General features: G+C 41.6%; 3 protein-coding genes across 5 annotated transcripts; 2 read left to right on the top strand and 1 right to left on the bottom strand.

Moving 5' to 3' along the window:
• Positions 1–4,036: 4,036 nt before the first annotated feature.
• LOC140117693 (ferritin heavy chain, oocyte isoform-like) lies at positions 4,037–4,551 on the top strand. The gene has a single exon (XM_072134651.1). The coding sequence runs from the start codon at positions 4,052–4,054 to the stop codon at positions 4,526–4,528; it is 477 nt and encodes a 158-aa protein (XP_071990752.1). The 5' UTR covers positions 4,037–4,051; the 3' UTR covers positions 4,529–4,551.
• Positions 4,552–26,520, bottom strand: TARBP2 (TARBP2 subunit of RISC loading complex). Of its 3 annotated transcripts, none has more exons than XM_072134648.1 (9): positions 26,314–26,520; positions 24,008–24,177; positions 20,151–20,253; positions 19,321–19,398; positions 18,873–18,945; positions 18,576–18,693; positions 16,928–17,055; positions 15,880–16,075; positions 4,552–4,619 (listed from the first exon to the last, which is right to left on the bottom strand). In XM_072134648.1, exons 1-9 carry the CDS (start codon positions 26,352–26,354, stop codon positions 4,567–4,569), a joined length of 960 nt encoding a protein of 319 aa, XP_071990749.1. In that variant the 5' UTR covers positions 26,355–26,520; the 3' UTR covers positions 4,552–4,566. The 3 variants fall into 3 exon arrangements, with proteins under 3 accessions (XP_071990749.1, XP_071990747.1, XP_071990748.1); XM_072134646.1 differs by lacking the exon at positions 4,552–4,619 and adding an exon at positions 10,563–12,422; XM_072134647.1 differs by lacking the exon at positions 4,552–4,619 and adding an exon at positions 12,827–13,867.
• On the top strand, positions 7,116–9,714 carry NPFF (neuropeptide FF-amide peptide precursor). The gene is made up of 3 exons (XM_072134652.1): positions 7,116–7,275; positions 7,754–7,872; positions 9,242–9,714. The coding sequence occupies exons 1-3, from the start codon at positions 7,150–7,152 to the stop codon at positions 9,360–9,362; spliced, it is 366 nt and encodes a 121-aa protein (XP_071990753.1). The 5' UTR covers positions 7,116–7,149; the 3' UTR covers positions 9,363–9,714.
• Positions 26,521–26,634: the final 114 nt, after the last annotated feature.

Below are 26,634 nucleotides of genomic sequence, written 5' to 3'. Positions count from 1 at the left end.
GGCTGCAGCTGCCCCTCCCTAGGAACTCACCACAAGCTGCTGGTAGGGAGCCAGGTAATGTGACTTAAACTTATATAAAGTATTGAAAAGATTCAGAATGCTGACATTTTTAAAATCAGCATAACATAGGCTATTGGAACCTGTCACCAGCTACAAATGGCATGCTGGTGACAGGTTAATTCTAAGGACATTGAGACCCCTAGGATCGGTAGAACACGTAATACATTTAGGAAGAGGCTATCAAGAAACAGCCAGGTCCAAAAGTCTCTGTTCAGTACAGCTGATTCTGGTGGGTCAAGAGATGCTAGTGCATGGGACTGCAGGGAGAGGTTAAGGTCGATGGACAAGCCAAGGTCAGGGCAGATACAGTTTGCTTGTAATAGTAACTAGGCAAAAAGTTGAAGCAGGAAACAGGATCAATGCGGTAATTGGGGAAAGCTTTAGGGGAAACTGGTTCAGTGGAAGGAGAAGATGAGAGCTTATGCCCACGGCCATTACAGATATTATTAGATATGATATTTCATTATTTTTTATAATTAACAGATTTCAGGGAAATTAGATGCCCAGTGACAAATAGCTGGACTTTGGATTGAGATAAACAAAATATTTTATTATTTAACCTTAATTGTGCGTAAGATCACACAACATTATCAAGTATACATTTCTCATGATGGGTATTGTTGTTGGCTTTTAACGTGACATACATGTTCCTTCTCCCCAGATGGGCTTATTCTGCGGGACACCTGGTGCGCACCACTAGGTCGAGGAGTTTTATGCCTCTCCCCTCTCAGCTTTGTTGTGATTCACTATAATGGTTCCTGCGTGGGGACAGATAATGAGCTTTATCATAGTGCAGTGTCTAATTGATGGGCAGCAGCTGACACAAATGAACCCGGCACAATAAACACAAGAACGCTGCTCCTCTATTGAGCTTTCTTATCTCCAGCAATTTACAGTGTAAATACTGAGTCAATATATTAGATTGGCTCTTTATCTACCATTCCCTCAGCAAGGTATTGTCGATAATTGTCTGATCTATTGCTCATCAGTATTTGCTCATTAACAAGTTCATGTAATGGTCCTCCCAGAACGCTCATCTCTACGTCCATCCTAGATAGACTCTTCATAGAAGACTATTTACACGAGCGACTATGTTCTGCTAATATGAGTAATAGATCAGGGCCAGGGTTGTCTGTTACCACATCTCCGCACAACCTTTTCATGACCTTTTAACGATCAACATTTAAAGGTGAAATTTATTTTATTGCAATTCAAACAATAAGGTCAAAGACACATGGCCAGGGTCGGTCCATGAATCGTGGACTGTGCACTGGATTTCACAGACTGAACAAAGTGCTCAGGACGGGACTAACCGCATCATATATTACATTACTTGATTATATTTCAGCGCTGGAGTCATGGTTTTGAGTCCCACCCCCGTCAACATCTGTAAAGAGTTTGTATGTTGTCTCCGTGTTTGCTTGGGTTTCCACCGGTTTCCTCCCCCACTACAAAACATACTGGTAGGATGATTAGATTGTGAGCCCCACTGGGGACAGGGACTGATTTGGCAAGCGCTGTGCAGCGCTGCGTAATCTGTGTGCGCCATATAAATAAAGAATTATTATTATATTACTAGAACACTCAGAATCCCTGCAGAACTGTTATCATGCTGTTCGGCAGGGAAGAAGGGACTCCATCACTACTATGATGCTTAACTTTCTGTCCGAAGTTGTGAAACCTGGCCATTGCACTGTCCTTGATTCAAGGACCGATCATGGCGTGTGTTTTACCACCTTTGGATGACATGGCAGATGTAATCACTAGAATTTTTGGACTACTCCTCCAACCCCTTTAACGCTACCAGCACACGACAAGCAAATGAGGATGTGTGTCATCTGTCCTCATTTCTATGGGCTCATGAACACGACTGTGGATGCCACTGCCTGAGACACAAAAGACAGAGGAGGTCCTATTACTGCCTGTGTTTGCGTCCCGGGTAGTCATTTTTAATGTTCATTGGCACCTGAACTGATCACAGGGCCCTTGTTTAAGTCATGTATGCCTGCACTCATGTGCCGGTAACCTGAGTTATATGGGTTGCTTTGGATTAGAACAATCTTTAAGTTATGCTATAGATAGCCACTGGGATGAAATTCTGGGCCTTTGTTAGGCAACTCAAGAATTCCAAATAATCCCTTCAATTTAGTTTTAGTAGGGTTTTCATGGATATTGTCCCAATGGAATGTGACCCTCCATCCCCATCCTAAATCTCTGGTGGAGTAAAGCAAGTATCTCTTCAGTCCGGGACAGTTTTTCAGCCTCTTTGAAAATTTACCTTCACCATTCTTCACAGGGAGTGATTGTCAGGCCCCTTTCACACTTGTGTTTTTCACGCACGTTTTCTGCGCATGCTTTCGACGTGCAGAACTTGCATTGCACTCTGACCCATTGTAATCAATGGGTCTTTTCAGACTTGCATTTTTTTTTCACACACACACGCGCGTGTTTTTTTTTTTACGCACGATTAAATCTCGACATGCTCTACTTCTGCAAGTCATACACCATACAAGTCTATGGAGATGCATTAAAAACACATTGGGGCAGATTTATCAAGCTGTCTGAAAGTCAGAATATTTCTAGTTGCCCATGGCAACCAATCACAGCTCCCCTTTAAAATATTCATGAGCACTGGTAAAATGAAAGCTGAGCTGTGATTGGTTGCCATGGGCAACTGGAAATATTCTGACTTTCAGACAGCTTGATAAATCTGCCCCATTGTACTCTGAGACACATGCAAGTGCAATGCGTTTTTCACGCATCAATTGCCATAGAAAAGATAGAGCTCAGTCCTGAGTCCATTTCACGCCCGTTATCTGCGCGTGAAAAACGCATTGAAATTGCATCAAAAACACACGTGAAAAACTGAGACACTGAACAAACTTTGACTGAAAACTGATTGCACTCTGATGCACAATGTGCGTTTTTCACTGACCAAACCCTGATCACTCCCTGATCAGACTCTGACGTGATCTGCAACGCAAGTGTGGAAGGGGCCTTAGTGTTGGGTTTTCTCCATAAAAAGTATTTGCAATGATGTACAAAATTTAAGCTTTAGCTTCCCCTACTTTCCGTGTATTTGAGGAAGCTGTCACAGGAGTTTTTAGCTGTGGCTGAATAGTTTTTTATATAGTTTTTAGATTGAAAGCCCCTTTTATAATGTCCAGTTTCCTCTGCACTGGATATATAGGAGTAAGTGATGCATATATAATAAGCCTCTCTTATCTATCATGCATTATATAGCTCATTGAGGCCATTTACAAACAGGAAACCGTATGGGTTCACCAAGCAATTAAGAAACCTAAAGTAAATGTGAATGTAACTATTCATAAAGGGTAACAAGCCGAGAGGGATTTATACCTTCAAGGTTAACGTCATTTAGTGAGAAACGCTGAGTAAATTGTGACCTGATGATCCTGAATGCAAACTGCTGTCATCATCTCCATTACATGATAAGTGGATGTTTTATAGTGGAGGGGGGGGGGGGGGGGGGGGCAATATTTTTAAATTCATAGAGCAAAAAAAAAAAGAAACAATACAGTTCACACTTCTTTTTTTATCTAATTTAATCAAACATGGAAGGAAACGAGATAGGAATCTCTGTATTACACTGCGATCTAAGGCTAAATTCACACTGCCGTGAGCCTGCCGCACAGTAGCACGAGGGGCACACGGCAGCGCGGGGAGAGGAGGAGGAGGTGAGCGCAGCTCACCCCCGCCCCTCTCCATAGGAAACAATGGCGCACGGCGCCGTAATACGGGAAAAGATAGGACATGCCCTATCTTTTCCCAGGCTACGGAGCGGTACGGTGCCGCATGTGTGCTGTACCGTACCGCTCCCGTACAGGGCCGTGAGCCCATAGAAGTGTATGGGGGACGTATATCGGCCGCATATACGTCGGCCATATATACGTCCCCCATACTGTAGTGTGAATGTAGCATAAGGTTCCCGCTTCAACAGTGATTGGATGCAACCAGTTATATCAGAACCATGAGCTCCCAAATCCAGGACTGTGAGGCCTCCATCAATCGCCAGATCAACCTGGAGGTGTACGCCTCCTACGTGTACCTCTCCATGCCCTGTTACTTTGATCGTGATGACGTGGCATTGAAGAACTTCGCAAAATACTTCCTGCACCAATCCCATGAAGAGCGTGAGCATGCAGAGAAACGGATGAAGATGCAGAATCAGCGCGGATGCCGTCTTTTCTTTCAGGACGTGAAGAAGCCAGACCGTGAAGAGTGGGGCAGTGGGCTGGAAGCTCTAGACTCTGCCTTGCAGCTGTCCACAGAGCGGAATGATCCTCATCTTTGTGACTTCTTGGAAACTCACAACCTTGATGAGCAGGTGAAATCCATGAAGGAGCTGGGTGACCGTGTGACCAACCTCCGGCGTATGGGAGCCCCACAGAATGGCATGGCCCAATACCTCTTTGACAAACACACATTAGGGGCGTCCCACGACTGAGATTCCACCTCTGTCCTGCTTGACGTCTGCTTTCCTTTTCATGTTGTTTTTTTTTTGTTTCCTGCTATATGTTGCCACCAATAAAGCTCTTCTACTAGTAAAAAAGAAAAAAAAAAAGGAGAAAAAGGAAGAAAAAAGGGGAAAAAAACATGGAAGGCAACAGTGGTGCTGTAAGATTTCTTATTGCTCATCTACATAATGTCATCTATCAGTATAGCGCATAAGAGAACATATTAAACTGAATCCCAGGGGTGACGCTCAGACTTGGGCAGGGATCGGGGTACATATTCTCAATGTGAAGGATTCCCAGGTATTGCTTTGCCTTTCTTCCATCTCCCCATCCCGATTCCAACTCTTTTCCCAAGGGAAGCACACATGTATTGTGCAGTCCACGTTATGCTCCATGGTCCGGTTCTGATACTTATATGGACATTATTGGCACTTTTGGCAGCATGGTCTGAAGAAAGCAGTAATGTTTGTTTTTGTTCCATTTGGACCAGATAGGACATACTTTTTTCTTCAAGACTGTTGATTGCCTTGGTGCCCCTACTATTTGTTGTCCTACATCAGGCCACTTTTGGTAGGTACCAACTACTGCATATTGGCCTCCCTAAGAGGAATTTCTCCGTTCCAGGTGTCTAGCCATCAAATTCTCATATTTTTAAGCTTGCATAATTTTCCTAATTCCAAAACAATAATCCCCCCCTCCCCCCCCCCCCCGGCAGATTAAGGTTTTTGTTTTTTTTCTTGCCTCTCTTCACTTGGGTTTAGACTTGGAAGATAAGGCATGCCCGAGAGATACGAGCGTAGGTTAATAAGGTATAGTTGAGTAAATATTACTTAAAGGGAACCTACCACCACAAATCTACCTATAAAGGTAGATCGGGTGGTAGGTGGATCAATGGGACGTGAGGATAGCCCTTTTAAGGGCTAATCCTCACGTCCCCACACTTTTTTGTTAACTTTTATTAGACTTTTATGCAAATTTACTTATGCGGCTACTGGGGCGTGGAGTAGCCGCATCTGAGGTTACACGAGGCGGCTACTCCACGCCCCGGTAGCCTCTTCTCCCCTCCTACTCACCATCTTCGGCGCGCAGCTCCGTGAAGCTGTGCGCCCTCGTCCGGCGATCCTGCCGTCTGCTCTTCTGCGCATGCGCAGACGGCAGAATCGCCGGACGAGGGCGCGCAGCTACGCGCCGAAGATGGTGAGTAGGAGGGGAAAAGAGGCTACCGGGACGTGGAGTAGCCGCCTCGTGTAACCTCAGATACAGCTACTCCACGCCCCAGTAGCCGCATAAGTAAATTTGCATAAAAGTCTAATAAAAGTTAACAAAAAAGTGCGGGGACGTTAGGATTAGCCCTTAAAAGGGCTATCCTCACGTCCCATCGATCCACCTACCACCCGATCTACCTTTATAGGTAGATTTGTGGTGGTAGGTTCCCTTTAAGTAATATTTACTCAACTATACCTTATTAAGATTTGTGGTGGTAGGTTCCCTTTAATAAAAATATTAAAAAGTGAGAATGGGGGAATTCCCCAAGAGGTCAATATGGCATTTGCAATGTAAAAAAATTAACAATATATATGCTTACACTATATGCTATAACTATACTGTAACTATATGTTGTCTCAGAGCATGTCTAACTATTAATGTAAACGTTATGGAACATCTTGAATTATTGTAACCCAAGTGAAATAACTTGTATGAACTTTTAATGTGAAAGGTTAATAAAAATTCTAATTAATAAAAAAAAAACAAAAACAATAACTTCAATTACTGATTTGCACTTTTTAATACCCAATGGCTGTTAACGTGTGTAATATATTAGGTAGTGAGGGGCACAATGTTATAAGCTAGTAGGAGTAGCAATGGATGCAGACAATGTAAGGCACTATCTGGATACATGTTACTGTAGATCCTTAGAAGTAGAACCAATGCCACTATTTGACTCTATAGCAAAGTATAGACTTTGCTGTTGACATGGTGTATATAGTCCAGGTGGGTAAAGCAAAGTACTCTACTGTAATTGTTACTATATTCTTGTTAAAAATTGCTGAAAATCTGAAAAACGCTTTAGTCTTCTTGTTATGGTTGACTAATTTCGGGGTACCAAGCACATCCATATCCTGGACTATAGTAACATGGACTACTCTGTATCAGCAGAATGTATCCTCCTTTTCTACAGAGTCTTGTTACCAACATAAGTAGGTAACTAAAATATCCCGCACTCCACCAGAAAAGTGTTTTACTCTAAAACCAAATTTTTGCATCTACAATACAGATGAGCAAATCACCAGCAAATCCGGTCCATTGGGACCTTATACATTAGCAGGACAAACAGCTTTCAATTAGGTGTAAGCAAAAAGGGGTTTAAGGACACATTAAGTGGATTTATCACAGTAATAACTTTGTAGGGAGCTTTCCACACACTCCAGGGAGTATTTCATCTCCTCTGGGCCACTTCTCAGCCGTCACAGTGTGACAATAACATGTGGCACTTCCACCCTCCCCAGATTAATCACCACATGCACCTTGTCAGGGCACTGGCTCCTCCCAGGTAAGACACATCATATATACACAAGACCTGCACCCACTCGCTCACATCCCATCCTCAGCCATGGAGGTACTAACACTAATGCTCCTCGCTCTCCTCTCCTGTGCCAGGAGCGCTCAGCCCCACCAGGCGGGTGACGAGTCACCGGAAAACTTCATGGAGGTGCCTGCAAACTTCCTCGAATCACAGGTAAGTGAGAGACCTCCCAAAAGTTTTGATTCTTGAAACAAATGTGTATAATTATTTGTATTCATGATTTGATTACAGGATAAATGTATTACTTTCTGGAATGTCCTGTTCAAGTCAAAAAAGTCAAGCATAAACCATCCATTGCTTTCAATAGCTCATGGGAAAATAACATTACAGCCAATTTTCTGCTTGATAAATTATTGAGTCGGATCAGTGGTCCAGATTGTACTGTAGCATGATCAGATGTGTAACCGATATCTTACAGACTTACTAGAGTATTAATATTTTTGCTTTAAGCTTTATTGATTAGAAAAATCATCATCAAAACGATTAGGAGGCCATTGTCTTGTACCGGGGAAGTGTTGGGAGACGGAAGGGACGTCCTCATAAGAAAACAGAGATAGAAGTGTTTGTATGTTTCTAATGAATAAGGTAAAAACATATCTCCTACAACATATTTGCTTTCCTTGCATTCCAGATGGATGAAAATTTGTCCACACAACCCTTAGCAGATGACAAGAGCGGCCTGAATACATTGCTCAGAGCCATCATGCACAGCAGAAATGCCCGCAGCTCCTTCAACTTCCAACCACAAAGGTAAAGGCACATACCTGTGCAGCATTCTCCCCATCTATAATAGGGTTACTGCATGTCCTTAGCTTTTCAATTAGGAAAATTCATATGGTCTACCTGGAGGAAGGGAGATACTTATCTCTCCTATTACTACATGACATTTTTCACCTTCCACTAAAATTAGTGCCAGTGTGCTGTGATCCTGTATGGGCTAGTGATGGTTATAGATTGGTTTTATGCAACTGGCCTAAGGGTGGTGGAGCACATGATAACATAAACCAGAGTCAAATTGTATCATATTGTGCGGTGTTAATCATAACAGTTTGTCCAGGATGCGTTCACATGTGGCGTTTGCAAACGCACTGCAGAAACACGTGACATGTAATGAGTGTGAAAGCGTTTTTCTTCACTGTTAGAAGTAAGCAGCTCAAATCATCTTTCCGCCGTGTCCGATTATTTTTCAGCTCTGCAGTTCTTCCTTGAAACTTGTACGTCTTAGTGCTGTCAGGTTTCTTTTTTCATAAGTTCAATGCACATTTTTCTAGAGGACTCGGAACAGAGAAGGACATTTTGTGTTTTTCTCGGATCGCATTACATAAAAAACCGATACCTGAAAATTAGAATAGTCCATCCTAGGGTCAAAGTTCGGATGAGTGCAATCTGATAACAATTAACACTTGTGGACCTAAGGATGCATTTAGACAGCTGTATGCTCGCCCGGACCGGATCCCAGTGAAGCACCCGACTGGGAGAAGGAGGGGTTAGCACTCCTCACCCCTCCTCCCTCCATAGCAAGACCAGCGGTTGCACAACTAGGTCATGGTGCGGTGACTGCTCACTGCCCGTGAACCCCAGCCATAGATCCATTGTGGCCATGATCTGGCCAGATCACGGTCACAATTGCGCTCTCTGGATGAGTCCTTAGTCTAATTACCTAGCCCCCTCAACAAATCTGCAGCCAGGATTTACTAAAAGCTGTGGGCAGCTGGTAAACCCTCACTAGGCACAGGACGCCTCCTTACTAAGATTACTGCACGGCCTGACCCTGGCTACCGTGTGATACTAAGCTCCATCCGCACTGCTGCAGCACCAGGGTCTTCTACTAGATGAGATTAAGGTCCATGAAAATGTAACCTTTAAACAAAATCTACCATCAAAATCCACTTAAATAATTTTGCTAATGAGTAAGTGCCGCTAGTTTATCATACTTGATCTTGACGTTAGATTTCCTTTATCAGGTGCAATGTTACTCATTTGGGCCGTCTTGCTGTGTCCTACTATAGAGAACATAACATGAATTGCTTTGCTTATTGTTTTCTGTAGATGGGAAATACTCATATAACAAGCAAAACATTACAAATGCTGATATAATTTCCTTACACTTTTACTTCAGGTTTGGAAGAGATGAGCGCAGTTCCTTGCCAGGAGACGGCAGGATCCATTCCCGTGGGTGGGACTCGGCCCCACAATTTTGGAGCATGGCTGTACCTCAACGTTTTGGCAGAAAAAAATAATTCATGTATTATTAAGGGTAAAGTCCATCCCCAGCGGTGGCACTGGTTGCATTGCACTTCGGAGCCCATACATCCTATAGCAACACTCACATTTCACATTGCAGCGCACCAGCGCTCAGCTATAAATCCTCTTCTGCCAGACATACAGCAGTCACAAATGCCTTACTGCATGTTATGGGTTACTATAGGTTACCATTGTGTTGGTAAAAAAAATTCCTGTTGGCAGCGATGGTCAAATCTTTTTGTAAATATACAAATTAAAGAATCCTTCTGACTGGCAGGCAACACGCTAAATTATTGTACCAAGCCTTCTCCTAATCTTGTATATAATACATTGTACGGTGTTGTAGATCCTTGATTGTTAAATATTAATAAAGTAATTTACCAATGCATTTATTTGTTGTTCTTGGTTGTTCGATCAGTCACCATTACAGAGTATTGTCTTTGCAGTGCAACAATCTGGTCTTCAAAAATGATAGCAGAGTTCAGTAGGTATTTGCTACAACTACTGTGAGGATACGGTAATCTTAAAGTGTAACTACAATTTTATAATGACTTTTACAGAATTGTCATACAAGACTTCTCCTTTCAAAACAAACAATGCCCATATAGTGAATCCCACCCTCTTCTGAAGTTATTTTTTTTAGAAATCTTCCCCCACAGCAGTGAATTGGCTTCCTGTTTTTGCCCTAAAACAGAGTCAATTACAAGCTGCCCATACTTCCCATGATGCTTTGTGTTCTCTCCAGAAGGAACTTGGTAGCAAACGAAATGAATTTCCAACAAGTGAATCCACTGAGCTAACTAGCCTGCCTGCTTTCATCACACAGAGAGGCATGTAAAGACCACTGTCCAGATAAAAGGAACTGGGAGGAGAAGTGACGACTCCATGACAAATTTTGAAGTTTAGAGAGACATATTAAAAGGCATGTAGAATCATTGACAGAGAACCAAAAGGCAACAGTGTAGCCCTTCTACCTCACTATTCTTTGCAGGAGGCTTCTGCTAGCTACACATGACTTCCAGAGTGAGCAGCAGACCCTCCTGTCCAGCAATTAGAATCCATAGAATTTCTTGTGTACACAAAGGACAGTCTCGCATAGAGTGTAGACATCTATTGCTGGGACAGGCTAAACTGAGGAGGACAGCAAAGAAACTGCTGGACATATGTAATGAAAGTAATAGACAGAAAGATATTGCTTTATGGGGAAAAAATGTATACATATATTTACCAGCTCCCAAATCACTTCACAAGTAAAAATAGAATTGTGCAAAGCACGTTACAAGGTTTTGGCCTCAGACAAACCAGAAGCAATGAAGCAAAGTGATTGTCAGCCAGGGATTTTTGTAAAAAGGGTACATAACAAAAATTTAAAAAAAACAAAAACACAAAAATAACAAAACTTTAGGTCACTTGTCCACAATTGATCATCGAGTGTGCTGTCAGTCTATTGTGATATGTGCACTTCTGTGTTAAATTCACCCTCTGTGGTCTGAAGTTAATGGGGGTAATTTATCATTGAGTTTGAACATAGGACAGTGCAAAGTCACTTTGACATAGAGCCTGCTTGCGCCAAATTCAATATTTGCATAGACTGGTTTTCATGACTTGCGATTTGGCACAACTTTACACCCTGGTCTATTTTGCGACTTTTCATGCAACTGTGACAAACAACCCACACAGCAGAAAAAACAAAAACACTACCAGCAGATTTATCAAGAGCCAAAACCACTTTAATAAATCTGACTGCAGCAGAACTCCAAAGACAGATATAGAACTGTCACAAGGAGCCGATCTAATGATAAATTCCCCACAATGGATGTGTCATTTTAGTGTTGTCAGTTTTGCTAGGAGATATGGGAATGCAAGTGTTTGAAACGGAGAGACATGGAAATCTGACAACTTGGAAGACTAAAAACACATTAAAATCTGACAGCTGTTGAGTAACTGGCCTTAGACAGCAGTCAAAGATCTGCTCCACTGTGTTGCTTGTATGTAGGCTTTGGACCAAAGAATACATTCATCGTTGTTTCAAGTGAATACACCCATCGCTTCCAAATATGGATTTATATTTACATCAGCAATTTACAATTCTACATTCAAATGAAAAAGATTTCTTTAGCAGGTTTCTTTTTTAAACTTTAAAAAAAAAAAAAAAAACACTTCATGTTTTTATGTTCATGTTCCAATTCTTTTTTTTTTTTTTTTTTTTTTTTTAAAGAAAAGACAATTCATATTATTTTTCAGAGACCTGGATCAGGACTTCAGCACAATCCTGTACAGTAAAATATAGAGAGGATATACACAGCAGATTTCTTCCATTTCATGCAGCTGGTCCAAAATAATAAAAGAAAGACAATAAATCCATTACTAGCTTCCACTGTCCAATACATTTTTTGGTTGAACCCATCCATATCTTGCTGAAGACCATAGATCACATGTCCGTATGTTTCTGAGATCCACTGAGCTGATCCTTGAGGTAAATCGCAGACATTTGAATAAAGTGCCAAAAAGCACCTGCTTACAAAATAACTTATTGGTCACCTTTAAGATGAACATTTAGCAAAATAAATAGGAACCCGTGCAACATGAACAAGCAAATGGGGGAACACCCATTCTGCTCCTAGTGCTATCAATGGGGTTATGTATTGCCATCCAAAATAAGCCGAGGGGTTTCGAGATGAGAACTGGAAGTGTTTAGATGCAACCACAATCTACCACAAAATCAAACTCAGTAACGTGTGAGGATGAGTTTGTGGGGAGTTTCTTCAGCCGCTGCTGATCCCATTTTATTGGAGCATTTTTGGGGGCTTTTGGCACACACATCAGTAAACTTGGCTCTTGTTGTGTCGAGTCCTTAAGTGACCAATAAAAATTTGAGCTATATTTTTTTTTCTTCAGTTACTTACTGCCAGCCATGATTTTGAGATACTGCAGAGCGTTGTGTGCAGCGTTAGCCCTGGCTGCCTCTCTTGTGGTGGCCGAGCCGTGACATACAGTAGTGGGCTGCGTAGAAAGCTCCACAAGACACTGGTACAGGCCACTCAGACTGCGCTCCTCTGGTGACAAAAAGTAAAAATATTCATTAGATACACATGCCATGAAACACTTATAAAACAGACCTTATGACGGTGTATATAACCCAGAAGCAATGCTACATTCTCTTGGGGTCTTTACATTGTGCATATATGTAGTATATATCATGACTTGTGTGGTTAGATCCATTCACAGAACTGCCGAATTGCTGCTCCTCTCTCCCAAGTATTACCAATCGGGATAACGCTTACAACATATTCACATAAGGTCCCTATACTAACCAAAGCATCTATACCAAATTCAAGTATACAGAACCACAATAAAATTCTAAGTACATCAAAAGTAAATGTTTGAACAATATATCTTTATTTCTATTTGTGCACAAAACTGGCAATCAACAATCAGTATTAAAAACATCCCATAAAAACAAAAACAAAAAGTGGTGGTGGTCAATACAATGATCGATATTAGGCCATATTAGGCGTACAAGTAGAACAGGGAGAAATATCACGGTATAACCAGAGTTCAGAGCCTAAACCAGGCATTCCACACTATCTATTCATACCACAGTAGAGAGACTCCCCGACCACCACCACAGCACCCCGACGCACGTTTCGCCGTCGCTTCCTCAAGGGGGTGAGCTCTCTTCATGGACTTGAACCAGCTTCAGTAGGGTTCAGCCCCAATCCCTATAGATGCCCTCCTGGTATACATGAGAAACATATAAATTGTACTCCAATCACCAGATAGGACTCCATTCTCAGCATCAACAAGCATTAAGCTCAACTACATAGGAAATCCCAACCTAGTTTGTACCTATACAAAGGCCCACTACATACAAATATACAGTTAAAACCACAAGTGTACAAACACTATATAACAAGAATAAACCGTTCCAGTTTTAAGTTAATATAATTTAGTTATCCTAATTATATATTATTTATTTTTGCCAAATGCCAGAAAAATATGAGAGAGAATTTTTGTCATTTTTATTACGTTCTGAAAAGGCAAAAGTTTACATACATTACATTAGTATCTAGTACCATTGACCTTGAACCGTATGACTTGGGGTCAGAAGTTCTGGATGTCCTTCCACAAGCTTCTCACAATAGTTGGTAAGAATTTGGGTCCATTCTTCCTGACAGAATTGGTGTAACTGAGCCATGTTTGTAGCCGCCTTGCTCTTACCTGCGTTTTCAGCTTTGCCCACAAATTTTCAATACGAATAAGATCAGGGCTTTGTGATGGTCGCTCCAAAACAATGACTTTGTTATTCATGAGCCACCTTGTAACCAGTTTGGCATGAACGATGGTCATTATGTCCGAACAGTTACATTTTAGTTATGTTAGACAACAGGAAATGTCTCCAAAAATTAAGGTTTGTGTTCCTGTGCTTTTTATATTTATTATGGAATGATGGCTTCTTCCTGGCAGAGCGGCTTTCCATATCGAAACAATACCCATTTCTCTGTGGATAATGACACACTGTTACCAGCATCTTCACCAGGTATTTTGCATTTGTTCTTGGGTTGATATGCACATTTCAGACCAAGGAAGGTTCATCTCTAGGACACAGAAACTATCTCCTTCCTGAGCAGTATGATGGCTGCACATTCCCCATCTTGTTTTTAATTGCATAGTTTTTGTTTGGGGGGGGGGGGGGCAGGGTGGAGATTTTGCCATCTTCTGGCGCCAATAACTTTTTCTAACTTTGGTGTACGGAGCTGTGGGTGGTGTCATTTTTTGCGACTTTTGATGGAGTTTTCATTGCTATAATTTTTAGGACTGTGCGACCTTTTGATCACTTTTTATACATTTTTTTTATATTTTTCAAAATGGCAAAAAATTTCATTTTCGACTTTGGATGCTACTTTCCGTTACGGGGTTAAACGCAGTGAAAAAATGTTATTATATTTATATAGATCGGGCATTTTCAGACGCGGTGATACCCAATGTGTTTATGATTTTTACTGTTTATTAATATTTATATCAGTTCTAGGGAAAGGGGGGTGATTTGAATTTTTAGGGTTTTTTATTATAATTTTTTTTTTTTTAACTTTTTTTTTATTTTTACTTTACTATTTTTCAGACTCCCATGGGTACTTTAACCCTAGGTTGTCTGATCGATCCTACCATATACGGCCATACTACAGTATGGCAGTATATGGGGATTTTACTCCTCATACATTACAATGTGCTAATAGCACATTGTAATGAATGGGTTAAATGGAGAGCGCTTCGGCCCTGAAGCTGTCATGGCAACGGATCACCGCTCCCCGCGACGCCATCGGGGAGCGACGATCCGCGGCAAGATGGCGACGCCCATGCTCCGGCATCTTTTTGAAGCCGCCGGCAGCGATCGTCTTGAAAGCACCGATCGCGGGTGTAACCGGTAAGCCTTTGCTGCAATATGCAGCAAAGATTTTGCGGCTATGGAGAGGGCTCGGCCCGTGAGCCCTCTCCATGCACCGGGAACCGGCGTGCTGTACTAGTACGGCGCACGTCGGGAACGGGTTAAAAAGTTACTACAACCATGTAAAAGTCCCCCTAATAAACCATCATATTGACAGACCATCCCAGAGACTTTAAAAAAATTAAGTTTGAAGATAAACGTAAAAAAGGGTTTTTTGCACCCGGGGCCTTGACTTGGCTCCAGGCACACTGGTCTGCAATGCCTCTTCCCTCCCTTGAATTTCCTGAATCGCCCAGCAGTTTCCTGGGGGCATAAATTATTCATTTTACACAGGTTTTTTTTTTTGCGCAACACATGTACCCAGAGAAAATATGAACATATTTTACAAAGATTTAGAAGGGGATATATAATATATTTGATGGTAGATGTATATAGCCCAAGAAGTTGGTAGCCTTTTTTTAAAGCTTGCAGAAAAGCTTGTCCAAAAGAAAAGGCCACACACCCCTGTTTATGGTCCGTAGGTCATCGGCAGGGTAAGCGCCACTAACAAAAAATGCACATGCTGCTCCACAAAACCGTCAGGAATAGGACCTGCTCAGCACAATGGAAGGCCATAGGAACTGTGAGTTATCCACAGTTTGTGCCCTTAAGGGTACATTCACACAAACTTATGCCTGCTAAGCCACTGCTCTCCCCTCCGCTCCCTATAGGAAACAGCGCCACGTGGTAAAAGTTAGAGCTTCCCCGTGTAAGGCTCAGAGTGTGGCACTGTACCGCCGCCGTTTATGGGGACATATATTCAGCCGCAAATTTGCAGCTGCATATACATCCCCCCCCAGACGGTCATTTGAATGTACCCCAAGTCACAGCCTCTACACAAAGTCATATACATGAAGCCTAAGTGGATTATGTGTTTCCACATTCCTGTATACTGTCCCCAGTTCTCCCATTGGCAGAGAGACCAAGCGATTGGAACCCCAGTGAACTGACAATGCACTGCATCCTTAAGCATAAACTTTGATTCCAATTATTCAATTAATTTAGAAGCAATAAAATCCTTATCTTACCGATATCAAGATAGCCGATTTGAAAGCTCTGTTCTTCGGATAGGTCTTGCAGGAGGGAACAGAAGCCAGAATTAAGGATGGTGAGTGGGTGACTTCTAAGATGAAGAATCTTTTCTCCAGCAGAATTGCGCAAAGAATCCCAAGTACAGGCCAAACCTCGACCTCTGCTTCCATCCATCCTTCCCCCTCCTGTATTCTGTACACAAAGCAAACAACCACTCGTGCTTCAATTATAATAGTTATAGAGTTAACAGTTATACATAAGAAATCCCCTTTAACAAGCTTTCATTATTGAAAATCGCACAACATATGCCATTTATATCACACATGGGTATATAACACAGGGTTATGCAGGTGTGTTCACAGAAAATTTTGAAGTCTGATGGAAAACATAAAACGTTCAAACTACAGTGAGAACTCGTCATGCCGATTTGGCACCCTAAACCAACTTAAGGTCCATATGGACCTATGGTTTGGGATCCCAAATCAGCCTATGTCAGGCCTCTACGTGCCCCCTCATAAAAAACACACTTGCTAGATGAGAGTCCGATGAGGCACTGTGTCTGCCACACGCCTCTTTTCGCGATGCTGTGTAAAACCGGAATTGGCACATGGAGCTTCGGTGGAAGGGCAAATATAAAAGCTTTTTTTTCTTTTTTCATCCAAGATTCTTGGAACTTTACCCAGTTACATTTCATGTAACAGAGCTCTTCCTCAATGTTCCACACTGGTCACTCATCCACTATACATGCTCCCTAGCCCATGCAAGATGATGGCACCTGAGCCTGGTGGTCTGGTCAGGTATCTCACAGGTCATCTGGACATGTGCATTCACAAGTTTAAAGAAGACCAAATGAAGTTCACATGTAAAGGTAAGAGTGCATTTTAGTTTCATATTTCAGGTTCATCCTGAAAGTTATGATTAGTAAATTGCCATGGAATATGATGGGGCTATATAAATAAAGAGTATTATTACATTTCAGCCAAAAAAAAAAAGCCAAATATACCCAACTTTTGTAAGTAGTGTATAATAATACAATATGTTTACCATAGAAAACTGATCTTCTTCAGGCTCCGGCTCCCCATTTTCCCGATGATCTGTGGGAACCCTGTGAATTTGCAGGAGCATCTTGGCAGCAGCATTCCTTTTTGCAAGCTTTTTGGATGTGCCACTGCCTGGAAATAAGAGTCTGCATTATTCTACTAACAAATATGATTTAAAGGATCAAAATGACTTAGTAGGCCCCCTTCCCTTACGGCCAGTATTAAGACAACGGTCAGAAAAACATTATCTTACAATATGCAGTTATAGAGAGTTATGGACGGCATGGAGGATTCTGAATCACCCAGATTTGAAGTATAGGGCACTAATCAACCATGTTCCAGGCTATTAGTATGTGAATCCACATACTGTGTATTCGCTCAGTTTCTTCCCTACCAATCACATATATTTAATCAACATGGCTCTTTACATACAGTACATTACCTCATACAATTATGACCTTCTGAAACAATGATCTAAACAGTATATTCAGAGAGATTTGCAGGACCTATGCTGATGATTTGCAAAAGTATTTTTTGCAGTGTCCCCAAGAGCTTAGACAATGGGTAGAACAAAAAGGGAAGTCTGATCCCCAGGGATTGTTATACATGCAGGGAACAGATAGATGAGCATAATGTTTGAATGCATAAATCCATTGACATAAAATGGATAGGTAGAAATGCGTTTCCTTAATTATAAAAAGAAGCCATAAGTCACACAGGAGCCGGGCATTTTACTACAGCGCCAAGGTAGGCAGACATAATAAACTCCACAATAAAAACATGGCATATATTGCTCAAGGATTTATAAAGTTATTACTTCAGTTTTACTTAGTCTGGATGACTTCACACACATGCTGACAACAATACCAATCTGGTGAATGCAGTGCTGTCTGAAACTATAATTAATTTACCTCCGATAAATATCATGGTCAAAGCCTCAAATAGAAACTTACACCCAATAAATTGACCACAAAGAAAAAATTTACCTCCAATCTAAAGGGGTTTTCTAGGCTAATACCATTATTTACAAACGTGACAAATACCAATGCCACTTGAATGACACACAGATGGCATTCACATGTGTTCCATATTTGCAGCGCAATCGTGTGACCCTTTCAAGGTGTTGGAGCCAGTTAGTGACCTTATTTGCCAGCCATTGCCTTTTTTTGTGGGGATTTGCAAAAACAGATGATACACAACAGATTTTGCAGACACACGGTTCACGGGTTACACACAGACCGCAAAAAAAAGACCACGGATCCGCTGTTTGCGTACCGAGAACAGCACATGTCTTGTGCAGGTAGCCTTAGGGTGGCCATGCAGAAAAAGCAGTACTTAATAGCAATATTTACACTTTTTGTTGGATATGTGGAAAGATCTGTTTTGTAGCTTATTACATATTGCACTAGAAATTGTATTGCAATTATGGACTCTCCTGGACTTACCATAAATCTGACCGCTGGTCAGTTCTCACACTTCATTGATTTCATCAGTTATTGTACGTTTTTAATCACACAAAGCAGGTGCAGATCTTTCCATTATACTTTCTCTCTTTGTAGTCTCCACATAGTTATTGACTCAAGGTAGCTGATGCATAAAACTGATGAAATAACCAAGGTGTAAGCTGCTCCTAACCAGCAGAGCTAACATACCAATTTCTAAAAAACGCTCCACCCGGCAGGTCATGGTAAACTCTTTCCTGTGTGCAGGTCCTGACTCCTGCGTTACCGTGTATTCCGGAAGCCTCCAGCCTTTTTGTACCACCAGCTCCTGGAAACACAGGACAATCATTTGTCAAATTTAGCAAATTAAGGGAATGACACAAGTCATTTTTAATTCAAATTTATTTTTTTATCCTTTATTTTTTTAAAGTACAAAACTTCCATTGTATCTGATGGAACTGCTTTGTATGGAACATGTATACAAAAAAGTTTCAGGACAAAATTTACCTGTAAGGCCCCGACAGGATTGCATTCTGATTGCTGTGCAGTCAAAGGAGTCTTCATGTCAATGCTGTGATTCCTACCAAGAAGGAAGGTATTAAAAGGGTCATAATATATTGCAGGGCTGAATGGCCAAAAAAAAAAAAAATGCACGTGGCTGTGGTGGTTCAACACCCAGGATCTGAGTTTTTCTGATCCCCAGGTGTTAGTGGGGCTGTTGAAGTCCAGTCCCAACTTCAGCAGGACATGATGTGCTGGTGCATCAGAAAAAGTATCATCAACATGCTCCGTAAAAAGTCAATACAGGGGACATTAAATGGTGGAGCTGCTCGTTTTATACAATGTCCATCAGCATACAGATCCCCCCCCCCCAAAAAAAAAAATCTACATCATGTTTCACTCTACGTTCTTCAAAAGGGATTGACCAACATGTTTGTTTTCGGCAATGGCTCACCTTGAGGTTGGTGGAGGCGGAGACACTGCCTCTGTCTTTATTATTACTTCTTTAGGTGGTTCTGCTGTGTATGCGGTACTAGAGATGATATAAAGAAACATGAAAATCCTATTGGTCCAGTCCCTGGACAGTCTAATCCCCTCAAAGGGATAAATCGTTAAGGAAAATATTTTCTAGGTATGGAAAGAGTTAATAATTTGCCTTCTTACCAACATGAGGCAGAAGGACCTCAGAAAGCTCTAAGATACAATGCTCACTACAGGAGAAAGGGCAGAAACAAGGCGCAAAGAAGCTGCTTTACATTAGTGGCTTGTCTGGGTTTAGGGATTTTAAAATAAGAGCACATACTGACCCTCTTGGAGGGTTGGCACCCCCTGTATACAAAAACTGGTGGAGACTTTACATCAACATTGTGTGCACGAGCTTCAGCCTACAACTGAGGCTTTAGTGGGTGCATGAATGTCAAGGTTGAGACTCTGTATACAAACAGATACCATTGGTGACAAGCAGCACCCAGCTGAATAGGAGCCCTGGAGAGCGAGAGTATAAGCTCTTCATTACTTTCATACGCCCGGAGTTAAACGTTATCTTAAAATTCCTTATACCGTCCAACTTCTTGAATAAAGTAGGTTAAAAACTTTACGATTATCCCCTGCTTTATTCAATTGTTCAAAAAAAAAAAAAAAAAGCTTAGTTACTCTTCAACACGTTTTGTCACTGACAGTAATGTTTTCATCATTTAAAAAAAAAAAAACCATCTATAAAATACAAGACAATAAAAATGGTGTTTGTACCCGATGTAAACTTAGTAAACCATGGACCAGCCTCACCTGTTTTCCTCTATAATTTTTGCTAACATATCTCCGCCTTTGAGTAAGGAAAGTGCCACTTCAGCTGCCTTGTGCTTTGCTGCCTTCTTGCTAGGTCCTTGACCTGGAAGAAAGGAGAAATATAAGAAGTTATCACAAGGGCCTTTAGATAAAATCTAGAATTCAGATCCGGCACCCATGCACCCGATTCTTTAACCCCATCATGATCAACAGTCATCGGTGCCAAAATGTCCAGGTAATGTTTTTCAGTTCGGTTCTACAGCTTTACTTATCGTATGTTCTCTCCGTTTTTGGGTGGGTTTTCTCCGGTTTCCTCCCACACTCCAAAAAAACATACTGGTAAGTTGATTAGATTGTGAGCCCCATTGGGGACAGGGACTGATTTGGCAAGCTCTGTGCAGCGCAGTGTAATCTGTGTGCGCTATATAAATAAAGGAATTATTATAACAGTTTTTTACTTAACTTTTTACATTTGAGGCTTTAACTTGATAGGAAAGTTTTATTTATGAAATGTTTTTTTATTTAAAGACTTGGCAGTCTTGAATGAATGCAGACAATTTTTATGAAGCATTGGAAATGAAAGCCTTTAACCTCTCTAGTTCTTCTTATCCTACTCCAACTCTACTACTACAACTCTCCAAACTAAGGTTTGGTGGAGAGTCAGGGACATGTAGGGCATCCAGGAATTCTCGCAATACTCCCCATTGTGGGACAACCCTCAGCTTCCAAGTCTGCTCCTCCTTGAAGGAGTTCATAGGTGGAAGCAGTAGGGGGTCCGAAAGGTGGCAGACCTTGTTTCAGCCGAATTGCCCTTTACACAATTTTTTAGATTGGTTCAAATTCAACACACTGTTAGGTCCGATTATTTAAGGGAGGAAAACGCTATATAAAAGGCAATAATAAAATTATTTGCATTATTGAAAAGAGTTTAGAATCCTCCGGGGTTATCAGTATCTACTGGACCTTATTTTGGACAGATTTCCTGTCAGAAGTAGGGGATGTTGGGGGGCAGACGTATGTTTGACATAGGAGCTAGGCCTGATGCCCACCTCCACTGTTGCCATGCTGAGGTGGCAGATCTGCTCCACATGATCTGGTCCTGCCCCCATTTAAAGGGTTTCTGGAAGGTGGTGGTGGATATCATTAATGATGTATATTCTGCTGAGATAGTAGTTTCTCCTTTGTTTGTGTGTTGGGATATGTGGAGGACCTACCGACCACAGAGGCAGGCAAATGGCAGTGACCCAATTAATATATATGGCACGTAAATTAATTGACCAACAATGGTTGAACCCAATCGGCTCGGCCAGGTCAGAATTTATCAGCAGGGCCAACTGGCTAATCCTGTTGGAAAAGGGATCCTTCACAAACCTGGGGCCTCAAAGAAGTTTGAGAAACTTTGGTTTCCATGGATGGAGTCCGGCTTAGCTTCTAGAGAGCTAAGCTGCTACTGACTTAGTGTCTTCTAATCTGCGAATACGATGTGGGCCTGGAGGGGCATGGCAGCTGGTGGAGGGGAAGGGCATGAGGCGTATGCGTACCGTGTCTGCGGTCTGTTGCAAAACCAGAGAGCTTTCGTTCGCTGGTTTTTACACAAAACTACACCAGGCTTAAGCCATTTGATGTATCCAGTGCGACAAGGGGGAGGGCATGGCCGCAGGGGAACCGGCTTATTATAAATTGTGCCCATTGACTTTATATGTTACTAAATTTTGATATGGGATAATATCAATTAATGTTCATGCTTTTAACCCTCTCCTATCCAGAAGAATTGAATACACTTGCTCTCTGACATTCGATCCTCTTCGCCTAATGTAGCTACATATTAACACCGTGACCCAGAACATGTCCATAAAGTTATATGTAACATGAAAAATACACACACACATTTCTGAATATAGTTTTTATTTCACGGCATCCCTCCATTATTTACACCTTAGTTATAGCGTTCTTACTCAATTTCTTATTAACCACGGAGGGTTCCGCAGATAATGCAATGGCACACATGTAAAAGTAACTTTTCTTATCTCATTAACTTGGTTTGCATACACACGTGGGGCATGTATGAACTTGCTGTTTTTAGGAAACCACATTTTCTGTACACAAGTATTCTGGATTTGTACATATTTTAGCGGAAATTTAGAATTTCATGTAATTTTTACACTTTATTACTGTTTGAAGTAAAGTTGCATGAAGGCGGTAGTGTGTATGAATTTAAAAGTTATTTTTCTATACACGGTAAGCAGTGATTTCTGGAAAAAAAAAAAAAAAGAAGATTGGCAGAATAGGAGCTTCTTTGTGTGCAATATATTTTTAAACACATTTCTGGATTGCAGCCAAATATGGCATGGTTTTTGTTTTAGTATTTTGGGAGTGTAAATTCTTGTTGATGTTGCGTATTGTGGTATATATAAATCTGCTCACTTTGTGTTATTATTTTAAAATCCCTATGTGATGTGAGTTTTATGTAAAAACTTATGTTTTCATGGCATTTTCAATGCATTTTTTTGTTTGATAATTTGTGTTTGCCACAAAGTTAGAGGACGGTGGTACAGGCTGTTAACTGTTAATCATGACAAAAGCAATGGCCTGGTTGTCTGCTTTGAAAAAAAATATAGGTTTTCGGGATCCATTTACTTTTTGATCTGTTTTATTGTTATATTTTGCAGGTTGTGACCGTCTTAAAATTTATAGCTGAAAAGTAGATATTTAGTCATTTCAGTTTTAGTGATATTATCATGAGTTATTCATGTGAGCATATGACTATAAGGTAGTCATAAGGTATAAGGTATAGATGAACTCTCCATGTGTTCATCTATTACATTTAGGAGATGTGCAAGTAAATATTTTCTATTTGGAGCACATTTTTGCCACCAAAGTCAAATTTTTTTTATAAAATGTAACTCTTTAAATCAAAATTGCATGAAGGCGTCTATGACTATAAACTCTTTAATGCAATTTTAAAAATAGGGCAAGTGTCTGCTTTCAGAAAATATATGGCTTTCGGGGGTTTAGTATACCGTATATATACTTGAGACCCCTAATTTTAACACAAAAAACTGGAAAAAATATTGACTTGAGTATAATTCGAGGGTGGGTAATGCATTGGTCATACCCCTGTATATAGCCTGCCAGCCCCCCTGTAGCATACAGCCTGCCAGCCCCCCTGTAGGCATCATAACGCCAGCCGCTTGCAGACATCATGGTGTGTGCGGAACCGGCGCACACTTTAGAATATCAGTGTGCGGCTGACGGCATGATGCCTGCGACGGACCGGGACACGGAGTCGATGCCGGGGCCACAATGTATGGAAAAGAACCTGCCGCGGGGCGTTGGGAGGCAAGTAGTTTTTTTTCCTTGACTCAATTATAAGCTAAGTTAGGGGTTTTCAGCACATTTTCTGTACTCGAGTATATACGGTAATTCTTTTTGCGGTAATTTCAGTTTTATTTGTAAACGTAACAAAAAATAAATTGTAAAATTTGCTCTGGCCAATAACCCGACAAAATTTCCACAAATGCCTGGAAGTGAAAGGGTTAAAGCAGATATATTTAGCATAAAACAGGAGAGACATGTCCAGATGGAGAGGGTTAAGCCCATGAGTCCTCTCCATAAAAAGCTTACAAACCGCAACCTGCACATGTACAACGTATGTTGTAAAAAGGGTAAATACAGTATTCTCCTGGATGGCAACTCACAAAGTGGATAAATCAGGGTAGAAGGACATGGAAGGAGCTGGAGATATTAGGCTGCATTCACACAGAGTTTACATTGAGCTAACATTGTGTTAGCATGTGAGCACAGCCCCAGTCATTAGTGCTCCAACAACTTGAGTTCATGTTCAATAAAAAACTAACCAGTACAATTGATGTCTCCAACAGATACACGAAACGTAAAGTTGGGTTGATGGGCTTGTCCTTCAGCTTTGAGTAGGTCATACACAGGGGTCTTTCCTACCCGAGTCCCATACTCTTGCAGTAAGCTGATGGGGGTCTTCCCAGGACACGACGCCAGCATCTGCTGTACACTGTGGGAAATAAAACATAAGTATCACCTCCAGAACCAGTCTGTTTGTAAATTTACGGTCAAGAATTGTTTTCATTGTCACATCCTGAGCACATTACTTTTTCATTTTGTCATCTGTCATCCCATTAGATATTGTTTTTTGCAAGACCAGGCTGCATTTTTGGATGGCAGCATATTGGTGGGAGAATTACCGTAAGTTAAAAATAAAAAGAAGAAATTCTTTCCCTGTTTTCTTTGTACCATTACCATGTTATTTCATTGCGTTACAAAAGTTGAGATCCGCACCATGATCGCCATCAAATAAATGACGTTTCCACTTCCAATTCTTTCCACAACATGTGTATGGGATTATCATAAATCCTCTTAATAACACTGCTACTGCGGTTTTAGGGTGCGTGCACACGTTTTTTAGATGCAGTTTTTGAAGCCAAAAGCAGGTGTTGATCACAATGGGTGAGAACACATCATTGAGAGATGCTGCGGTTCACAAGATAGGGTCCATCGTTTTGTTCTTAAGTTGCATTTGTAGGCAAGTCGAAACTGTATATTTTATCATTGTAGCTCCAGACAAATTTTTTTTTTTTTGCCCAAGTGACAATTAGATTTTCTACATTTTAGCTGCAATGGAACCAAGTATTATCAATAAAACTTAATTACAGACACCTTACAGCTGATCATTGCAGCCGGGACCAAAGTAACATCCAGAGAGCTTCACCAGAGGTCACAGTGGTCCGTCTTTAACTAAGGGTCATCTGTAAGTCGGGTGTCCTTAAGTAGGGGACCGCCTGTACTCCACTTCTTGTTTAGACATCAAAAACTGCATCTGAAAAACTGAACGTGCATGTACATAAAAGGATTCTGCTTTTATTCCAAAATCATATAGATCAACATACGTATGTCACAGACTTCTGCAATACTTAGGATCAGTTCAGTTTTTTCTGTTACACACTATTTCAGGAGAGCCCAGTGGAAACTAAAAATGGAAGGTAAATGGAAGCACTTCTGTTCCCTATGGATTTTAATGAGCCTTGCCTGATTAATGGAGGAACGGGGAATGTGATGCCACACGTCACGTTTTTAGACCGTTTTAAAGCATGCGTTTTTAAACTGACTGAAAGCGCATGCTTTAAAATGATTCAAAAACGCAACGTGTGGTATCACCCTTAGACTACATTCACACAAACGTGTGCCTGCCAATATGGCACACGGCGCCGTAATACGGGGAGAGATAAGACATGTCCGATCTTTTCCCTGGGTACAGAAGCCTATGGCCTATGTATATGGCCGCAAGCCTACTGGGGGACGTAAGCTTGCGGCCATATACACATTCCCAAATGGTCGTGTGAACTTCGCCTAAGAGTGATATCACACGTGGCATTTTTAAAGCGTTTTTGGCCCGTTTTAAGTAGTCTGTTAAAAAACGCATCCGTTTTTGAAGAACACATCCGTTTTTGACAAGTTTGACTAATTATCTAAATATAAACTGGTCAAAAAACGGATGAGTTTTAAAAAACTGCATGCGTATTTTTGACAGACTGCTTGAAAACAGGCCAAAAACGCGTTCAACGGCACGTGTGACATCACCTAAGGGTCCACACACACGTCTGCGTGAGCTGAGTGGCCACGCTATAAGCCGGGCAGGAATAGGACCTATGGCTGACATTTTTGCGGCTAGGTAATGGCCGCCATTTGCGGACATGCGCACGGAGCCTCACTCTTCTGCCTGCACTTGGAAACTCCCCGTCCCACAAGTTGTATTTGGTATTGCAGCGCTCACCACACATAACACCCTGTCTTAAAGTGATAATAATCAGGCAATGTCATGGAGACACCTCCTAGAAATGCCGCCATTATTAGATTTCATTGAAGATTCACCACAAGTTTCTGAGGTAAACCTATTCTAGTTGCCCATGTAAACCAATCAGAGCTCAGCTTACAGCTGCGGGAAAATGAAAGCTGAGCTCTAATTGGCTGCCATCAGCAACAAGCCTCTACCTAACACTCAGTGATGTTAGGTGGTCTGTCTGTGTACAGCCCAGCACTTCCTTCCCGCCATAGACATCCGGGAACTTATCTAGCCTTTATTATCTACGCCATTTTGTGGCGAGGAACATTCCGGGGAGACTACGCCTCCTACCTGGGAAACGTCTCGTTCTCACAGTCCTCGGTCTCACTCATTCCCTCCTGCTCTTCGCTCACCAGCAACAATGGCCGGGGCGGAATGCATGGGTTTCGGAGGTCATAGCGTCAAAAACCGCATGGCTTCCTGGGAGTTGTAGTGCTTAACCCCTATACAGGACGCGTAGGATCAAATGGTCGAGACTACATTTCCCAGCATGCCGCGCTGCACGAGTCACCTGCCACTGCTACCAATCACGTGCCAGTTTGGCATTTCAGCGCTGGCTGTGGAGTCGCTGACAATAAACAGAAACAAGTGCCCGTAGTAAACATGGCAGCG

The sequence above is a fragment of the Engystomops pustulosus genome, chromosome 2 (genome assembly GCF_040894005.1).
Source record: "Engystomops pustulosus chromosome 2, aEngPut4.maternal, whole genome shotgun sequence".
Taxonomy (NCBI): domain Eukaryota; kingdom Metazoa; phylum Chordata; class Amphibia; order Anura; family Leptodactylidae; genus Engystomops; species Engystomops pustulosus.
The sequence above is the reverse complement of the archived record's forward strand: the minus strand, read 5'-3'. Positions and strand labels throughout refer to the sequence as shown.

Excerpts from the sequence above, each read along its gene's own strand:
- NPFF (XM_072134652.1), top strand. The coding sequence starts at position 7,150 with ATGGAGGTACTAACACTAATGCTCCTCGCTCTCCTCTCCTGTGCCAGG. Across the intron at positions 7,276-7,753 it reads CAAACTTCCTCGAATCACAG|ATGGATGAAAATTTGTCCAC; the intron begins GTAAGTGAGAGA and ends CTTGCATTCCAG. Across the intron at positions 7,873-9,241 it reads TTCAACTTCCAACCACAAAG|GTTTGGAAGAGATGAGCGCA; the intron begins GTAAAGGCACAT and ends CTTTTACTTCAG.
- TARBP2 (XM_072134646.1), bottom strand. The coding sequence starts at position 26,354 with ATGAGTGAGACCGAGGACTGTGAGAACGAGACGTTTCCCAG. Across the intron at positions 18,946-19,320 it reads CCGCCTCCACCAACCTCAAG|GAATCACAGCATTGACATGA; the intron begins GTGAGCCATTGC and ends CCTTCTTGGTAG. Across the intron at positions 12,423-15,879 it reads AATCGGCTATCTTGATATCG|AGGAGCGCAGTCTGAGTGGC; the intron begins GTAAGATAAGGA and ends TTTTGTCACCAG.
- LOC140117693 (XM_072134651.1), top strand. The coding sequence starts at position 4,052 with ATGAGCTCCCAAATCCAGGACTGTGAGGCCTCCATCAATCGCCAGATC.